Consider the following 17125-nt stretch of genomic DNA (forward strand, 5'->3'; position numbering starts at 1 on the left):
GACTGCAAGCTGTTATAAAGCCAGAGGTGGGGCAACAAAATACTAGTGATGTGTTGGAGCGTTCTTTTGTTTTTCAGATTCCATAATTTTTTTCCTCAGAATTGAGTCCATATTTTTTTCCCTTTGCTTGGTCTAAAAAAGTAACCGTACTGACTGCCACAATTTTTTTTTCCTTGATTTCTTATAGTGTTTCTTAAAGCCAGAAGTTGCCAGTTTGAAATGACTTTAGTTTTGTGTCATGTCTATGATCTGCTTTTTTCTACAAAAGTAAACAACTGAATGAACATCCTCTGAGGCCGTGATTCCATAATTTTTGCCAGGGGTTGTATTGTTGATAAGAGATTTTAAAAAACGTTCCTGACAGGTAATGATGGTAAAGCACAAAATCACCACTGGTGGCACCATTTGCAGTCTGCAGAGCATTTTGTTTCACGCTCATTGGATAAAGTCTTTGACGTCACTTCCTTCTTTCTCTTGACCCACCGCCATAGTAGCGAGAGGACTGTGGATAAAATGGTAAATAGAAAATCCTTAACCATCTGAGTCACCAGCGTCTATTAACTTGTATTGACATGAGCGGTGGTTAAGTAAACATATCAGCTGTACTTTATAATTAGGTAGATGTGTTACATGATGGATAGAGAGAGAACATTAAAGCGCTGCTGCTATCCGTAATCCATCAGCAGGGCTGTGCGTTTTATTATCTTATTCCCCCCCCCCCTCAGTCTGTGTGGCTGAAAACTCTTCGTGGACAGAAATGTTATTATCTTAATGTGTTCTGTTGTTGCCAGTCGTCCCACAAGACTTTCAGGATCAAGCGTTTCCTCGCTAAGAAACAGAAACAGAACAGACCGATTCCTCAGTGGATCAGAATGAAGACTGGCAACAAGATCAGGTAATCTTATTTATTGATTTAAACGCTGACGTTTGTGTAAACTCTCCAGTGATGTTAATCGCTTCCTGTAAACATCTGCACACCTACAAAGTCTGTTTATGAAAAGCTCTTTGCCTACGCTAACGTCACATACCCAGAATTTTGTGCACAGCACACGCGCCATAGTCTAAAAGGTGTCAACACCGCTGAAGGAATACTCAAATTTGCAGGTAGGGCAGTAGCTATCCATTATTTATTCATTTATCGAGTAATCAGATATAAAGTACTTTTGTGTTTTAAGTAGCAGTATCAATAGTGCAAAGGCTCTCCTGCAGTGATGGCACAATGTTGCTGTGTCATGGTGTTGATTTTCAAATTTGGAGTGGCTATACGCCCAACCATTGCTTTAATAATATAAATACGTGAGCATATACGCCCAACCACAACCGACCAATGAGCGCGCTTGTAAGTTCACTTCCAGCAGGGCTGTGAAAATTCTGCGGATTTCATCACGGGGGAGGGGGGGGATAGTGTTTTATTCTGTAATCATGATTGTCACTGAGTTTTTAAAATGTCTATTGCAAAGTGTTCTTTTTTAAGACATCGTGCAAGTTTTATTGGTCTGCGGACGCTGATCTGTTTGTTACAGATACAAATCGTGTCCACGAATCCACGGAGTTTCGAGGAGAAAAAAACCCCTCTCTCAAAGGCTGGCTATTGCAACAGTTGTCATTCTTCAAGCTTTAGCTGTGGTTTTTGAAATGCTTTAACAGTCTTTCAGTTTTCATGAATTTCATGTTGTTTAATTGTTCTGAGTTAATGCATTATTTGGTTTACAATTAAAAGGAAAATCATTCCAGGTCTACTTCTACGTCATATTCTGTTATTTCAACATGATCATTGACTGTTCAAATGAAAGGTTGAATACAGGGTCATTTAAATATGTACTCATTTTGAGATTTTTTGTTTCAGGAGATGCTGAAAATGTATCATTAGATAAAAAATGAATTTGGTTTCCTGGATCCCACGGGGCCCAAGACCCCGGCTCCTGGGGGCCTATGCCCCCAAGACCCCCTGCAAATTTTCCTCGGATTTCACAATTTTCATTTCACAGCCCTGTTCCGGTTTCAACGTGGGAGGAAAAAAGGCGGCTATTTTCTCGCCGGCTGCGGGGGGGGGGGGGGGGGGTGTCGCCGCGGCCCGGGGAGAGGCTGTGATTTAAAGCGGTTCTGTTTTCCTCATCACACCCAGGGAGCAGTGTCAAACTAACACCATCTTACAGGCACAAGAAGCATTTTGTTGAAAAACTGTTTTGTCGTTGTTAACAGGCTTCTGTTCAAAATGCTTATGAAGTTTGGTCTGCTTTCACCCATTGCGGTGTTTCTTTTCGCAGTGATTAAGACGGCACCGTTAAATGTGTCATCCGCACGTCGTTTTTCACGCCACAATAAAGCCTTAAAAAAAGTGGTGTAAAAATGTAGTTTAGATGCACAAAACATGTCAAATACACAGTCATGGTTGGGGAATAAGGTAAGACATTATATTTATCTGCCCAATGGTTGGGCGAATAGCCTTTGCCTTTCAAATTTAAGCTGGGCTTACACTGTGCGAGTTGTGGCCCTTTTCAGCCAATTTTTCACTTGTGTAAGAATTTTTTAGATCGCACAGAGTTTCAGCTTAATTGTGCTGCGCCCTGCATCGTGTAGTATACATGGAGTAATGAGCTGCGTTTAACCTCTCATGACCACCTCCCGATCGGCAGTCGTATGGTCGGATGAAAATCAAACCTGTTTGATATTCTGGTCAGCCGTCGTGAGGGTTCTGCGCTGTTGAAGCAGTGCTACAAGCATCTCGCGCACTGTGCATGTGCAAACACCGGAGAGAGCATAAACTGATCATCTCTTTGGGAGAGCAGCTTCTGTTTCTTTTTTCCCCCATTATTCTTCAACTAATTTCTATTTTAATTTTTTAAACTTTGATGTCTCCCATCGAGTTTTTGTAAAAATAATAAATGTACATAATGTTTGAAAAAAAAAAAAAGCTTCTGTTTACATTTTGCTTCTGGAGACACGAGTCTGACGTGTGGTTTTTGAAGCGTACAATGTGTTGTTTAGTCACTAGCCAATAGCAGTCTGCCTCTCAGTAGGAGGGGTCTGGTTAGGTTTAAAACTCCACCTTTTGTGGCTTCTGTTTGTTCTTCTCTACAAGAGTCAAGACAGAAGTCAGACTACCAGAGCAAGAATTTTAGCTGAGGAAGCTTCTGCGATTGAAGCGAAACCTCCTCGCGTCAGGCAACCCAGTCCAGTCGAAGAGTCAAGCTTCTCTACTATACAGCGTACAATGTGAGCAGTCAGATCGCATCAGCGCATCGGGCCGTACAGTGTGAGAACATTAATCGTGCACTTTTACACCGGTTTGTCGTACAGTTTGAGCTTGGAGCTGAGTACAACGATTGAAAATATCACACAGTGTCTGCCCAGCTTTAGGGTGTTCCTCTCTTTTCCATGTAATTCTATATTTTTTTCACGTTGTTATGAGTTTTGGAGCTTTCCTGGACCCCAAGCTCAGGCGGTCAGCGAAATCTTCAGTCAGTGAACAGGCTGTGCATGAATGTGAAAGCAAGCTGTGAAAAAAAAATCTGAGCTGTGGAGTGCAGCTTTTCTGCAGCAGTTGAATTTATAAATCCTCAGTTCACCCTGTTGGTGAAAACTGGGTGCATCAGATTCAAGCCTTTTTTTTTTTTTGGAATAATTAAACCTGATTTTCACAAACATGGTAACTTAAATAAAATAATAATAAAAAAAAAACCTGACTGCGAGGCTTGCATGTTCAACTTCCAGCTGAGATGCATCTGCTGAATCGCAGAGAAGGGGATTTTAAAAAAAATCATGCGGGGAACCAGTCCACCAACTTAAAAAAAAGAAAAAAAAAAGGTTAAATTTTACAAGTTAGGGAAAAGAAAATACAGAAAGCCACCTTCCATCGTGATTTCAGCAAAGTGTCAAGAATTTGGCCCGACTTTGGCTGAGCTCCTGACACCCGGAAAGATCCAAAATTTGTAAAGACATGAAAAAATAATTACCCAGGAAAACAGAAAGGGATACATTAAATTTGACAATCAATAGAATACTAGATTACTAAAATAATTGATAGCTGCAGCCCTAATTCTAATTGTTGAGATAAGTGAGAGAAAGGGTGGGTTTCTGTAGACCTTTGCAACACACGGTGGATTTCCAATGGTAAAATATATAAACTGACATCTATATCAACTCTACAAATTAATAAAGGGAACCTCGGGCTGCAAGAAACATTGATTTTTCATAATCGAGGGAAACTTTGAGTCAGGGTGAGGAGCTTGAATATCCAGGAGGGACTCTTGAGTAAAATCGGTAATCCTTCACATCTAAAGGAGCCTTTAACTTTTCATGATTTTGACAGAATTTATTATATATATCTTTTTTACAGCTTTCAGAAAGTGCAGCTGTGCTTTATTTTTTCTTCATTTTTTTATAGTAGCATGGTAATTCAGCTGGTCATGTCTGTGAGGGAACACTGAAAACTGTCCTCAAACCCTGGAATTTGACTGTGATTTTCTCTTTACTGCACCCCTTTTGCTCGGAATCATCACAGTGGTCCACTGTGCTGCACTTCACTATGTGTAGTGGTAAATACAGGGATGAAAAATCTCCGCTTTTTGGCGGATTTCTGCTTTTTTTGCCAGTTACCTGGGTCATTTTTGAGATTAGTGATCAGTAGGGAGCGTTCAGTACTGAATTCAGTTTTTTTTACATTGGGCAGCTGAAGGGCCCTCTGGGTTTTCGAGCTGTGAGCATGCTCCTCATTCTCTTAATTTTTCCCTGCTAAACCTTACGACGGCTGAGACCAAGCTTTACTAAATTATAAATAACTTTTTAATGATATGAGCTAGAAACGTTTTTTTTTTTTTTTTTTTTTTGCTGAAAAGTTAACCCCGTAGACTTTCGAGCCTGCCGTCAGCCATCTTTGTACTCCTAGAAGCTGTGTGATGATGTGCGCAATGTGGGTGTACAATTGGAATTGGTTTGCTGTCACATGGTTTTCCAAAATCCAGTCCTAGGGTAGATTTACCTCATGTGATAAACCAAAGATCGTTTTTAGCAGTGATGTGTTACTAGTTGGCCCGTTTGAATAGCCATCTGGCTGCTTGCTCCAATGTGCCCTGCGCCGTTACACACAGTGATCAGTGAAAGTGAGCAGAGGGAGCAGATGGAGAGCCTCTGATGACAATCTCACGTGTTTTAGAGATGCTCCACTCCTCATTACCTGTGAATGTTATTGAATAAGCCTGTGGCAAGCTCTCTCCAAAATGAAAATGAAGCTGGCTTCTCCCAAATGGGCTTTAGCATACCTCAAGCGACTCTGTTTGTGGCGTGTACGCAGAAAAGGCTACATCTGCATTACGGCATCATACAGCATCTCTGTGCAAAGTACGCTGTATAGTTGAATGATGCACAGAGACACTATCTGCAGTAAGATCACGTTGTAGGTCTTTGGAGCAGGTCTGTGGGTTGACTGTTCTCACCATCCTTCACTTCAGCTTATAAGATTTTTCTTGGCCTGCCACTTCGGCCTTAACTAGTACTGTGCCTGCTGTCTTCCATTTCCTCACTATGTTCCTCACAGTGGAAACTGACAGCTGAAATCTCTGAGATAGCTTTTTGTATCCTCCCTTAAAACCAGGGGTGGGCAACGAGGGCCGAGACACTGCATGTTTTCCTTGCAACCATCACCTAGCAGGTGGGTTGCTGATGAGCTTCTCCCTTGAACATAAACACCTGGTTGTCAATGAATCACTGCTGAAACCCACCCTGGAAATTAATGAAATCACCTGCTGAGATGAGTGGTAGCAAGGAAAACCTGCAGTGCTTCAGCCCTTCATTGGCACATGATTGCCCACCCTGCCTTAAACCATGATGTTGAGCAATCTTTGTTTCAGGCCATTTGAAATGTTTGTTTCGAGGTCTCCCATGTTTCCATTCCGCTGAAATCTGTGCAATAGCTTTTTTGTATCCTTCCTAGGCTTAAACCATGATGTTGAACAATCTTTGTTTTTCAAGTAATTTGAGAGGTGTTCAGAGGCTCCCATGTTCCCACTCCTGTAGAAGAGATGCAAAGAGGGGAAACATTTGCAAATGGCCACCTTAAATACCCTTTTTCATGCTTGGATTCACCTGTGTAAGGGGAGGCTAAAAGTCAGTGAGCTTACCAAACCAATTTTGTGTTCCAATAGTTAGTGCGAATGTATCAAATCAATAAAAGACAAGGGTGCCCAAATTTATGTACAGCCTAATTTTGTTTAAATAATTACTGCACGCTTTCTGTAAATACTAGAAACTTCATTTCACTTCTCAAATATCAGTGTGTTCGTCTGCTGTATGATATATTTAACTGAAATTCTGATCCAGACAACCAATGATTTATAAAGGAAAATCATGAAAATTATCAGGGGTTGCCCAAACTTTTGCATACAACTCTGTTGTGTGTGTCTATATATATATATATATATATATATATATATATATATATTATATCATCTTCTGCTTCACCACATCGTCCGAAACATGCAGTCTGCACTTAAACACAACTCCACTCCCAGTGTGAAGGAGACATCAACAAAACTCATCAACCTGAAACTTCATGCGTCTAAAAAAGCGGAGACATATATCAGCCAATTGATCCCATAACTCCCTTCTATCAATTGTCAGTTATAACAAGCAATTTTAATGATTTACAGTGAATAATGTTCAAAAGTAAACATTTTTTATTATCTAATGACTATCACTTCCATTCCAGTCCTATTTTTTTTGCTTTGAAGTTTTTTCTCTTTGTAGATTGACATATCTTACAAAGGTTGCTAGTAGATTTGGGACTGTACAAAAATGCAAAAATGAAAAGTCGAAGACAGAAAATTTTGTCCTTTTTACTGACTATATTGTAATTGAATATAAGGGTTTACAAGGTTGTAGCTCAATCCTTTTGTTTTTTTAAATTGAAACAGGTGGTTGTGAGTTTTATTTTCAAATGTTTTAATGGGTTGACTACTTTGCATACAGGCGGTAGTGGGGAACTGCTTGATTCAGGAAGCAAACTGTCTTTCACATGTTGTGCAAAGCAGGTCTGCAATTGCAGCACTTCCTTTCTGTGGAGTGCTGTCATTAAGCCTGCTGAGAGCATCTGTCTGCTACAGAGCTTTCACATCCTCCTCTGTTTGTGATGAGGAGCTGTGTAGCTGGAACATATGTGGATCTGTTTGTCTGGAACACATGATAGTGTTCACTACTTTACTCTTTCTGTGATATTTACTGGTACTGGATAGTCGTCTGCAAGTTATTATTTCCATGTATCATGAGGAAAGTGAACAGCTCTGTCTGACTACCATGACATAATAGTTTTAAAACAAATCAGTCAACCACATTGTCTTAAACATTTTTATTGTAATAAAATAATTTTATTGAACAAATTGAGATTTGTGGGTTTAAATCATTGATTGTGGTTCCTTAATTTAAAAATAATAAACAAGGTTAGTAAAGATTCATGGCCCCAATTGGACCGTTAAGAGATTCCATAATTCTGGCACAGTGTCCATAATTGCCGCAGTGGCATGCTGCCAGTCGAAAATGGTTATATCGTTTCTCCAAGAGGAGCACTTCAAAACTGCTGAAGCTTTTTGCAGTCACTTAAAAAAAAAAAAATCTGACATAGATTACTGTTCTTGGCAAAAGTACAGGAACATCAACTACCTCTTTATGCTTTCAAATGAACTCCCATATTCACCCATAATTTTACCCTTTTAAATATACCAGCCATTCTCAAAGTTTGAAATCTGAGAATCTTATGCACCTCACCAAAACATTTTGTTTTGAATGACAAGAGAGACCAAGATAGAAAGATTGTGTGTTTCCATATGTTCACCAAGGTCAGATAAACAATAACATGTCATTTAAATCTTTTTGTTTTATTGCTTATTCCATTTAAAAATAATCAAATACTTTTGGGTAAGTTTAAAAAATGGAAAATCACTGGAATATATTATGGATGTGTGGGGAATGATTTAAGGTGCACTTTTTGAGATAAACATGCAAATCTGTTGAGTTAAGCAGAAAAAGCTTATACAAAATAGAAAAGCTGCATGCTTATTTGACTTGCACATGGTACAAGATGCTTATTTTCAGTTTGCAACAAGTATAAACTGGCTTTTGTCTAAATCAAATTTGTACTATGAGACTTCTCGAAATGTGCAAAGCCATTGTACAGTTTCAGAAGTATTGATGCAATTTCCAGTCACTTATGCATTTCAGAGAGAACAAATCATGAAGCTAAATAATTTAAGAGGAGGAATTGCTTCATTGCTAAGTGGTTCAAGATGTCTGCTTAGAGCAGGGGTGGGCAAGCAGAGCCATGAAGGGCCGAAGCACTGCAGGTTTTCCATTGCTACCAATCATCTCAGCAGGTGATTTCATTAATGTTCAGGTGTTTCAGCAGGTGATTTCATTGACACCAGGTGTTTTATGTTCAAGGAGAAGAGCTCATCAGCAACCCACCTGCTGAGGTGATGGTTGCAAGGAAAACATGCAGTGTCTCGGCCCTCGTTGCCCACCCCTGGCTTAGAGTCTCATACTCAAACCAGAAATAAGTGCACAATGTCCTTTCAGAAGTGGTCAGTTTCAGGAGTGCGGAATCTTCACAGTTGTCCACCATTTCATATCAGAATGCATTATGAGTCAGAACTGTAGGAGTTTAAAGATATTTAACAAGAAATCCAACTTTGTGTAACTGTAAAAGGAAAAAAATTACATTGATTTTTACATTTGTCTTATTGCTCAATGATTGTAGATCTGTATAAATAGTTTCACTATGAGACACATGAGCTCATCTGAATATGAATCCCTTAGTTTGTTGGAGCTAATGTCATCTTCATGGTACCTTTAAGCAAACTGTCAAAAACCAGATATTCAGGTTACTTTTTAATGATTGCAGTGTTTGATTAACCACTGTAACGTACCTGATGAAAACCAAGCTTTGTGTATCCATCTAAAACGTGCGCGCACAAAAATCCATTTGATCTCGATTATTCTGAATGTCTCTCTGAATTAGAGTCTGACAGCACAAGCATGTCACTTGATATACTGACAGCTGTCTGTAGCATGTCTACACTTATTTTCTTAAAATTATTTAATGTAATTTTCAGTTGGTATGACAATATTGTAGTGTCTAATTGCGCTGCCTCATTTACTTTCAGGTACAACTCTAAGAGGAGACACTGGCGTAGGACTAAGCTTGGCCTGTAAACATGAGGTGTTTGATCCCATCAACCAACATCTGCTGGGGACCTGACCTGTGGCTGGAGCAGTTATCTAAAACACCAGTTTTTTTGTTTTGTACAGATATTCTGCTTTGCTCACGTTTGACAATAAAAAACTGATCAGACTGCATATACAGTTTTGTGTTCCTTTTGTGTTCCACTGTCTCCTTTTACAAGGAAAACCAGTTATTACACAATGCTGACGCAGCTCTGCAGAAAGTATCTGGAATCCATCAAGTTGCACATGTAAGATTGTGCAGTGACTTGGCTGGAACAGAGACCGGGTTTGTGCCAAAGAACACCACAGGGGTTCATGAAGTCAAATCCAGCAGAAAGATGTTTACTTATGTTGCTCAACTGGAAAATCTGAACACATCAGCAATTACGTACAAAGCTGATAAAATATCTAAACACTTCAGAAAGTCTACATGACTACTTAACCTGGGTCACTCTTTAACAATCCAGTTTTTGTGTCCACGCAAAGACAGGGAGAAGAGTTTTCGAAAAGGCTCAAACCTCCACTGCCACGCCCGACAGTCAAGGTCTAAGGTCTCGCAATCCATCTCCTCACTGTCCTCGTTTGTGGTCACACTCAGCGACCCTACACTGTTATTATTGGCGTTGGAATTTTGCGTAATAGCGCAGTTGTGCGCGTCATCGCCGAGGAGCTCCCTGAGCTCCGGCGGGGCGTCTCCCTTCAGATACTGCCAGGCTCTCCTCCCGTTATAATCCATGACGTCGACGTCTGCGCCGAAAGCGCCGACCAGCAGTTGACCACCATGTACTGGCTGTGCATGCTGGCGACGTGCAGCGGCGTCAGGCCCCCGCTGCCCCGCGCGTTCACGTTGACCGGAATCCCCACGTTATCTGCGTAGCGCAGAACTTGAACCAAAGTTTTCGTCATGTCCGCGCTTGGCCAGCCAGTGCAGAACCGAGTACCCGCTGATGAAGTCCCTTCCTGCACAGCAGATGTGGATCCTCGGAGATGAACTCCAGGATGGTCTGGAAGTTCCCTCCATCGACGATAACATCCACGCGTGCTTCCATCGGATCCAAAGCCCAGTTAATTCCGGAGACGTCCTGCTCGTCTCGTGAGGACGACGCGCTGGAGAACACGCTGCTGGAAAACCGCTGTTCGACGCGCTGAGTAGCAGCTCCTTCAGGTAGAGTTTACGCACGGAGGCTGTGAGTGACGCCCTCAGCGGGGCCTCCCTCTCGCGGAGCCCGCTGGTACGCGTCTCCTGCTGCCTTTGCAGCCTTGACCTCCGCTGAGAAGCGCTGCTGGGGCGATCTGCGTGCCGTGGCGCGACGCTCGCTCCGCGGCACTGCGCGCCCTGCCGTGGGCGTCGGTCCCGCTGACAGCTGGTTGACATCCAGCGTCAGGCGGTCTGATGTCAGACATGCTGCTGGCTCACACACCCGGAGGACGTTAGCGACAAATCTTGGCAGTTTTCGCGGAAAGAATCGCAAACGCTAATGGATCAAGTTCCTCATTTTGCCGATGCGCCGAAACAGTCCTGGATCCTCCGGTGCCAGTTACCTGTTCGCACCACATGCGCACAGAAGATCTCGCCTTTAAGGTGACACAGTAACCTGAAATAACGACATTACGTTCAAACTGTTCACGCCAAACAATCTTTACGTCAGAGTACAGCTTCCCCTTTTCTTGAGAGGAACAAAGTTCATTAATCCTAAAACCAACGGCGGAGCCCTCACGTGACCACTGGTGGACTTCAGACAGAGCAGGAAGTCGCGCAGTCAACACCTCGCTGATAGTGTCACTGTACTTCAGATAAGTTACACCCGTAATCAGACTGACCCCAAAACACCACAGGCACCATTAAAACAAACTTTATTTCAGCAAGTAAAAGTTAACATTGTAATCCGAACCAGATTCAGTCTGTCTCTGATTCTGGAGGGAGCTCCACAGTCAGTTCACTTAATGTTTGAAGGAAGGCGTCCAGTTCCAGGCAATAATCTGGGGGGAACAAACAAAAAAACAAACAAAACAAAACTAATTTCAAGGTGTGTCAGATGAAATCCTCCAGTTTCAGTGAACATTTTGAATGGAAACTGTGCAACAAACTCAAAACAAGAAAATTTGTAACCAACGTGCAATACGCACTGCTTAACCTGTAATTGCTCAGCCATAACAATATGTCATAGACGACCCACTACAGAGTGCATATACATTGTTGAATTGTCGTGTCCACGCGTGTATTCAGTTCTACATTTTCAGGATTTTTTTTATCCTGTATTTGTAATTTCATAAAGCAAATTTGGGTCACTGACTACTATAATTATAGTCTGTATGTCCATTTGCAGATGGGTTTTTACAGGCAATAAAATTTTGCAGAATTTCTGAATTAAAACCATATTACAGTGAATCTGACTCAATATGCTCAGTTGACTAAACTTTACATACCAAGGCCATGACTTAAGATGGCATGGCTCATGTGAGAGTCTTGTTTCCAATTTGAGAAGTCACTACTGAGTTTGTTTCCAGAAGTGTTGGTATGTGAGCATGTCTAGGATGCCATTTCCACATCAGTCCACCCGGAAAGTATTCAGTGCTTCACTTTCCACATTTTATGTTACAGCCTTATTCCAAAATGGATGAAATTCATTTTTCCCTCAAAATTCTACATGCAATACCCTATAATAACAATGGAAAAAATTAGATTTTTACAAATTCATAAAAAAAAGACCCCCACAACTAAAATCACATGCGCGTCCAGTATACACAGCTTTTGCCATGAAGCTCAAAAGTAAGCTCAGCTGCCTCCCATTTCCACTGCTCATCCTTGAGATGTTTGTAGTTTAACTGGAATCCACCTGGAATAAATTTGGTTGATTGGACATGATTTGGAAAAGCATGCATGCATGTCAGAGCACAAACCAAGCATGAAGTTAAAAGATTTGTCTGTATACCTGAGACAGGATTGTCTTAAGGTACAACCGCCCGTCTAAAACTGAGCGACTGGGGTAGAAGGGCCTTAGTCTGGTTGGTGACCAAGAACCCAACTGTCACTCTGTTAGAGCTCCACCATTCCTCTGAAGAGAGGAGAACCTTCCAGAAGGACAACCATCTCTGCAGCAATTCACCAATCAGAACATGTATGGTAGAGTGGTTCAAATGGAAGTCACTCTTTCGTAAAGGGAACATGGCAGCCCACCTGAAGTTGCCAAAAGGCACCTGAAGGAGACAGACCATGAGAAACAAAATTCTCTGATCTGACGACAACTGAAGTCTTTGGTGTGAAGCCAGGTGTCATGTTTGGACGGAAACCAGCCACCATCCCTAGCAATAAACAATGTTTCATTGAAACATTGCGGCAGCATCATGCTATGGGGATGTTTTTCAGCGAGAGAACTGGGAGACCAGTCAGTATTGAGGGGAAAAAATGAATGCAGCAATGTACAGAGACATCCGGGATGAAAACTTGCCCAGAGCGCTCTTGACCTCAGACTGGGGTGACGGGTCATCTTTCAGCAGGACAATGACCCTAAGCACACAGCCAAGATATCAAAGGAGTGGCTTCAGGACAACTCTGAATGTCCTTGAGTGGCCCAGCCAGAGTTCAGACCTGAATCCGTTTGAACATCTCTGGAGAGATCTGAAAATGGCTGTGCACAGACACTCCCCATCCAACCTAATGGAGCTTGAGGTGTTGCAAAGAGGAATGGGCAAAGCTGACAAAAAAAAAACTGGTGCACCAAGCTTCAGACTTGAGGCTGTATTTGCTGCCGAAGGTGCATCAACAAAGTAATGAGCAAAGGGTGTGAATACTTACGTACACGTGATTCCTCAGTTTTGTGTATTTCTATACACACACGTGGAGGAAAAAAAAAGTTTCACGTTACGTGGTGTTGTAAGTAGAATTTGGGAGGGGGGGTGGAATTAATTTACTCCATTTTGGAATAAGGCTGTAACATAGAATGTTGAAGTGAGGTCTGTGCTTCAACTTTATCTAAATCTGGGATCCGTTAGGGAAGTTAGGGGTAGTGGTCAGCGATCACCTTAGTATTTTCTCTGCTTTCATGTTGATTTAATGTTAATGAATTATACCTTAGGTGTGGTTTTCTACCTGACGGAGTCTGCTTTTTTTCCCCTCATTGTCCGAGGTGCAGAGGGAAATACGCAGGAATGGCATCTGTGGACAGCGGGATGCTGGACTGATGTTTTAAATTATTGCAGCTGAAGTTTTGTTTATTTTTTTTTTTAATACAAACTTTATAAAACCTTGTAACTGTTAAAACGGCCTAAGCAGTGGGCCACCCCTTTAAGTCTGGCCTGCTTGAGGTTTCTTCCTCAAGCAGTTGTGATTTAGCACTATATAGATGTAAATGTAATAAGTGAAGCATTGAATACTTTCCAGATGCATTGTATGTGCCATCTTCAAATTTGTTGGAGAGTGAAATTGAGACTTAGAAAGAACACAACAAAACATAAGAAAACCATTTTACCATGGTGAACTAGTGGAGGCTGAAATATATACATATAAAACTCTTTAAAATGAGGTCTGCCCCAAGGAAATGAAAAGGACAGTAGTGTTCCAAATGTACTTCCATAACATTGAACATTTATTAAGAAACTAACTCCAATTAGTAACTGAGAAACACTGTAAACTTTACTCATACAATGTGTGATTAGGAACAACAAAGTGACATTTTGAATACAGTCTTGAAAGTCAGTACCTGGATGTTTTGTCATCTTTACAGGTGATGGAAATGGCAGTGGACTGACCACTTCTAGGTCCCTCTCACCAAGACAGGGAAGTTGTGGAATACATGCCAGTCCTGGTAGACCAAGACTACCAAGACGAATCAAATCCTCAGGTATGCTGTATTTTTCGAACTCTAGAAAGATTCAAATCCATGACTTTTTTTTTTTTTTTAAAGAGACATCCTAGACTACATTTCTACAATAAATATTTGATGTGTAAGCCATCTTTCAGACATTTTTCTAGGTCTTGGGGATATAATTACTGGTTCACTTAATGCAACAGAAGGCAATATGCAACAGCTTGTTTACAATACCCCAAAGGTTTAGTTGTACATCTACCAGTGTGGTACTATGGTATAAATTTAGACTTATGAATGGTTAAACAAATCCAGCTCCACAGAGTACATATCTGTCTGTAATAAAGTCAAGACCACTGGGCTGTGTCCAAGTGTTATTTATAAGCTCTAATATGGCTGCTCAGTTAGAAAAAAAAAATAGGTGTTAACTGTTACTAAAGTGATCTGGTACCTATGGGGTCATAAGGTATAAACTTTTCAATATCTGGGTATTCCTCCACTTTCGTCTGAGGAGCACATTTGACTTTGGCTTCCTGTGGGAAAATAACAGTGTAAGTGTAACCTTATAAAATATAGTCCAGCAAAACAGAATGTCATTTTTCATTTGAATTATTCCAACCTGTACTTTTTGGAGTTTCTTCTCTTGTGCATTTGGAGCAGGGGTTGAAATTTTGTTGACAGTCCCTAAAACTTTACGACCAGATGGCAGTGGAGTATTGATGTTTTTGGTAGTTGGAGTTTTTAAGAGTTTATCTGGAGAAGAAAACAGATTATGTACAGAGATTTATACCACATATTTTATACAAGAGAGAAATATAAGATTTTCTTCCAGACATTCACATTATCTCAAGTAGTTAAAAATGTGCATCTATACCAGTGTGTATGTAAATGAATTTTCACACCTGGCGCAGACTGAAGACGTTGTCGCATCTTCAGTGAAGGTGTTTGGAGGAAAGTATTTTCCTGCTCTGCAAAGTTTACAGTTGACATTTTACCTGAGGGAACAAAAACAGACAAGCTGAAATTTGGTACTATTGGTACGGTATCAGGTCAACTCATATCACCTTCCAACTCATAACACATGCTTGGTCAACTCATCAAATGGACTCTGTTACACTTCACTTTTATTTATATTTACCAGACCTGCCAGCTAACTTTTGGAATCGCGTGCTAGTTGACCAAGTAGGTGCTACGAGTTGGTAGGTGATTCGAGTTGATTAAACCATAGGTACACAGATCATGATACCGTCACAGACTACATTTTTATGTAGTTTGGGCATTTCTAGAGTACATGCATGTATGGGTTAGGGTTTGGTCATTCTTTTTTCCAAATGCAAAGAGCATGTTTCCCTACTAATGCTTCCAAGTATATCTTAGTAGCATTCATAAAAAAAAAATTAATACTTTTGTCCATGTTTATTAGCTTCTTGAAATAACTTTCACAAGGCAGTTTGCCTTGGCAGTACAGTTGACCAGTCTGTCTAAAACATACAGGTAATTTCACTTATTTTTAGTTAGTATTAAGAATGAGCCCCAGTTTGTTCGGCAACATACATTTCAATTGGTATGTCCTGACATAAGACCGTCTTGCCTCGTGTTTAATATTGATTGTAACTTGTAAGAGATTTATGTTAAACTGTACAGCACATCGGTTTTCAGGCAGACGGCATAAGCGAGCCAGTCAATGACATAGCTAATACAAGCTAGTCGCTAGTTGTGGTTTTGACGAGCGTATAATTACTACAAACACTATTAACAGTAGTTTTTGATAATTAATATCAAATAAGCGTAAAAGAGCGCCCTTAACGTTACCTGAGCCTCAACAATTATCGTCGCTTAGGATCAGATCGCGGTTAGGATACAAAATGCTAACTGCTGTCGCGGCTGTTTTTAAATAATCTGCCTTCATCCTATTGGTCGACGTAGCACCGTGTGACTTGAATGGGCGTAACCAAGTTAACTGAGCACACATAATTTTACAGGACATATGTACATTTTTCCATGCATAAAAATAGGCTCCAGCCCCCCCCCCCCCGTGACCCGGGTATAGAAAATGGATGGATGGGTATGTACTTAAAAAAGAAAACGTCAAAACCCTGACAGCTTAAAAATAAATTTTAATTTTTAGTCAATAGAAGTGAGAAACATTTGTTCACAGATACAGTTCTAATTATTAAATCGATGTCCTACCAATCAAAAAACAAAAACACCAACAACAGAGCAGAAAAAAATCTATGGTTCCTGCCACAGAATATATGGTCCTTGGAGCGAAACGCTCTTTTTTTCAGTGGGCGAAACCATTTAGGCCGACCATGGGGTTAAGATGTGGGTAACGTTCCTTTTTTTAGTGTCAGTAATTTAAGAAACATACTAATATAAATGTCTGGTAATTTGTATTTTTTTCCTGCTAAATTTACAGTCCGTATGGATGGCGCAGTCGGCGTTCGTTAGTGAAAGTATCATTTTAAACAGAGTGGTACATGCCTGGTGGGCCCTCTTTCAGTGGGTGCAGCTGCAGCTCACGAGCAGCAGAGGTTTCCTCCTCGAGCGATGGCGTCAACTGAGATAGCACGGCAAGCGGTCAGTATTATTTATTCCTCCCCTGTGTATTTCTGTCACTATCACCACGTGCCTTTTGAAATGCGTATTGTCTATACAAAGTTTAAAAATTACACTTTATCTTCACGTTATTATGCAATTTATAATAAATTAGCGCCAACCAGTACCTGCTCTCCGGTGGCTAACGTTGCATTACACCCTAGCTAGCTCATAGTTAACGTAATTACGGTAATATGTGCGTATAATAACGCTTTTAAAAGAAGCGTTTATAAATTGACAGTTTTGCGACTGTTAGGCCTAAAGCTGCTCTGTTGGAATATAGCCCTTTGATTCAAATATTAAATTTTTTTTTTTTTTACCTCCGCCTGCATGAATGTGCTGTAACCTCGATAACGATAGCGCATTTGTGTAATTCACTGTTGTAAGCAGTGTACCAGACTCTGTTCAAGCTAAAATGATACACCAATAAGAATATGCAACCAAAGGTAGGCCATTTATTCTTACCTCCATTCTGCATAGTTCATTTCCGTTATATTGTTTCATATCAG

The 17125-nt window shown here is 40.8% G+C and overlaps 4 protein-coding genes and 1 non-coding gene across 5 annotated transcripts in view; 3 read left to right on the forward strand and 2 right to left on the reverse strand.

The window, feature by feature from the left end:
- Window positions 1–437: 437 nt before the first annotated feature.
- On the forward strand, window positions 438–9240 carry LOC117520570 (60S ribosomal protein L39). Its single transcript, XM_034181883.1, has 3 exons — window positions 438–516; window positions 792–895; window positions 9153–9240. The coding sequence occupies exons 1-3, from the start codon at window positions 514–516 to the stop codon at window positions 9199–9201; spliced, it is 156 nt and encodes a 51-aa protein (XP_034037774.1). The 5' UTR covers window positions 438–513; the 3' UTR covers window positions 9202–9240.
- On the forward strand, window positions 7022–7153 carry LOC117521030. The gene has a single exon (XR_004563861.1). It is a non-coding gene; the product is annotated as a small nucleolar RNA SNORA69 (small nucleolar RNA).
- A 421-nt stretch (window positions 9241–9661) lies between the features above and the next one.
- LOC117519686 (ankyrin repeat domain-containing protein SOWAHC-like) lies at window positions 9662–10999 on the reverse strand. The gene is given in 5 exon segments (XM_034180949.1): window positions 9662–9987; window positions 9990–10110; window positions 10112–10168; window positions 10170–10337; window positions 10340–10999. Coding segments are annotated over 5 exon segments (921 nt in total). The 5' UTR covers window positions 10589–10999.
- Window positions 11000–11074: 75 nt separating this feature from the next.
- Window positions 11075–16626, reverse strand: LOC117520435 (securin-like). Its single transcript, XM_034181781.1, has 6 exons — window positions 16503–16626; window positions 14921–15013; window positions 14638–14771; window positions 14470–14551; window positions 13914–14075; window positions 11075–11193 (listed from the first exon to the last, which is right to left on the reverse strand). The coding sequence occupies exons 2-6, from the start codon at window positions 15006–15008 to the stop codon at window positions 11111–11113; spliced, it is 549 nt and encodes a 182-aa protein (XP_034037672.1). The 5' UTR covers window positions 15009–15013; window positions 16503–16626; the 3' UTR covers window positions 11075–11110.
- sept6 (septin 6) overlaps window positions 16497–17125 on the forward strand; it is a 36172-nt gene continuing 35543 nt past the window's right edge. The window contains 1 exon segment of the mRNA XM_034181780.1: window positions 16497–16598. Coding sequence (XP_034037671.1) covers window positions 16569–16598 — 30 coding nt within the window. The 5' untranslated portion in view covers window positions 16497–16568.

Source organism: Thalassophryne amazonica, chromosome 11, assembly GCF_902500255.1.
Source record: "Thalassophryne amazonica chromosome 11, fThaAma1.1, whole genome shotgun sequence".
Lineage (NCBI taxonomy): Eukaryota > Metazoa > Chordata > Actinopteri > Batrachoidiformes > Batrachoididae > Thalassophryne > Thalassophryne amazonica.

What these genes read in the sequence shown, in the direction of transcription:
- LOC117520570 (XM_034181883.1), top strand. An exon ending in AAGACTGGCAACAAGATCAG is followed by an intron (nt 896 to 9,152) that starts GTAATCTTATTT and finishes ATTTACTTTCAG; the next exon opens with GTACAACTCTAAGAGGAGAC.
- LOC117520435 (XM_034181781.1), bottom strand. Translation starts at nt 15,008, where the DNA reads ATGTCAACTGTAAACTTTGCAGAGCAGGAAAATACTTTCCTCCAAACA. An exon ending in ACGTCTTCAGTCTGCGCCAG is followed by an intron (nt 14,772 to 14,920) that starts GTGTGAAAATTC and finishes TTTCTTCTCCAG; the next exon opens with ATAAACTCTTAAAAACTCCA. An exon ending in AAAGATGACAAAACATCCAG is followed by an intron (nt 11,194 to 13,913) that starts GTACTGACTTTC and finishes TGTTCCCCCCAG; the next exon opens with ATTATTGCCTGGAACTGGAC.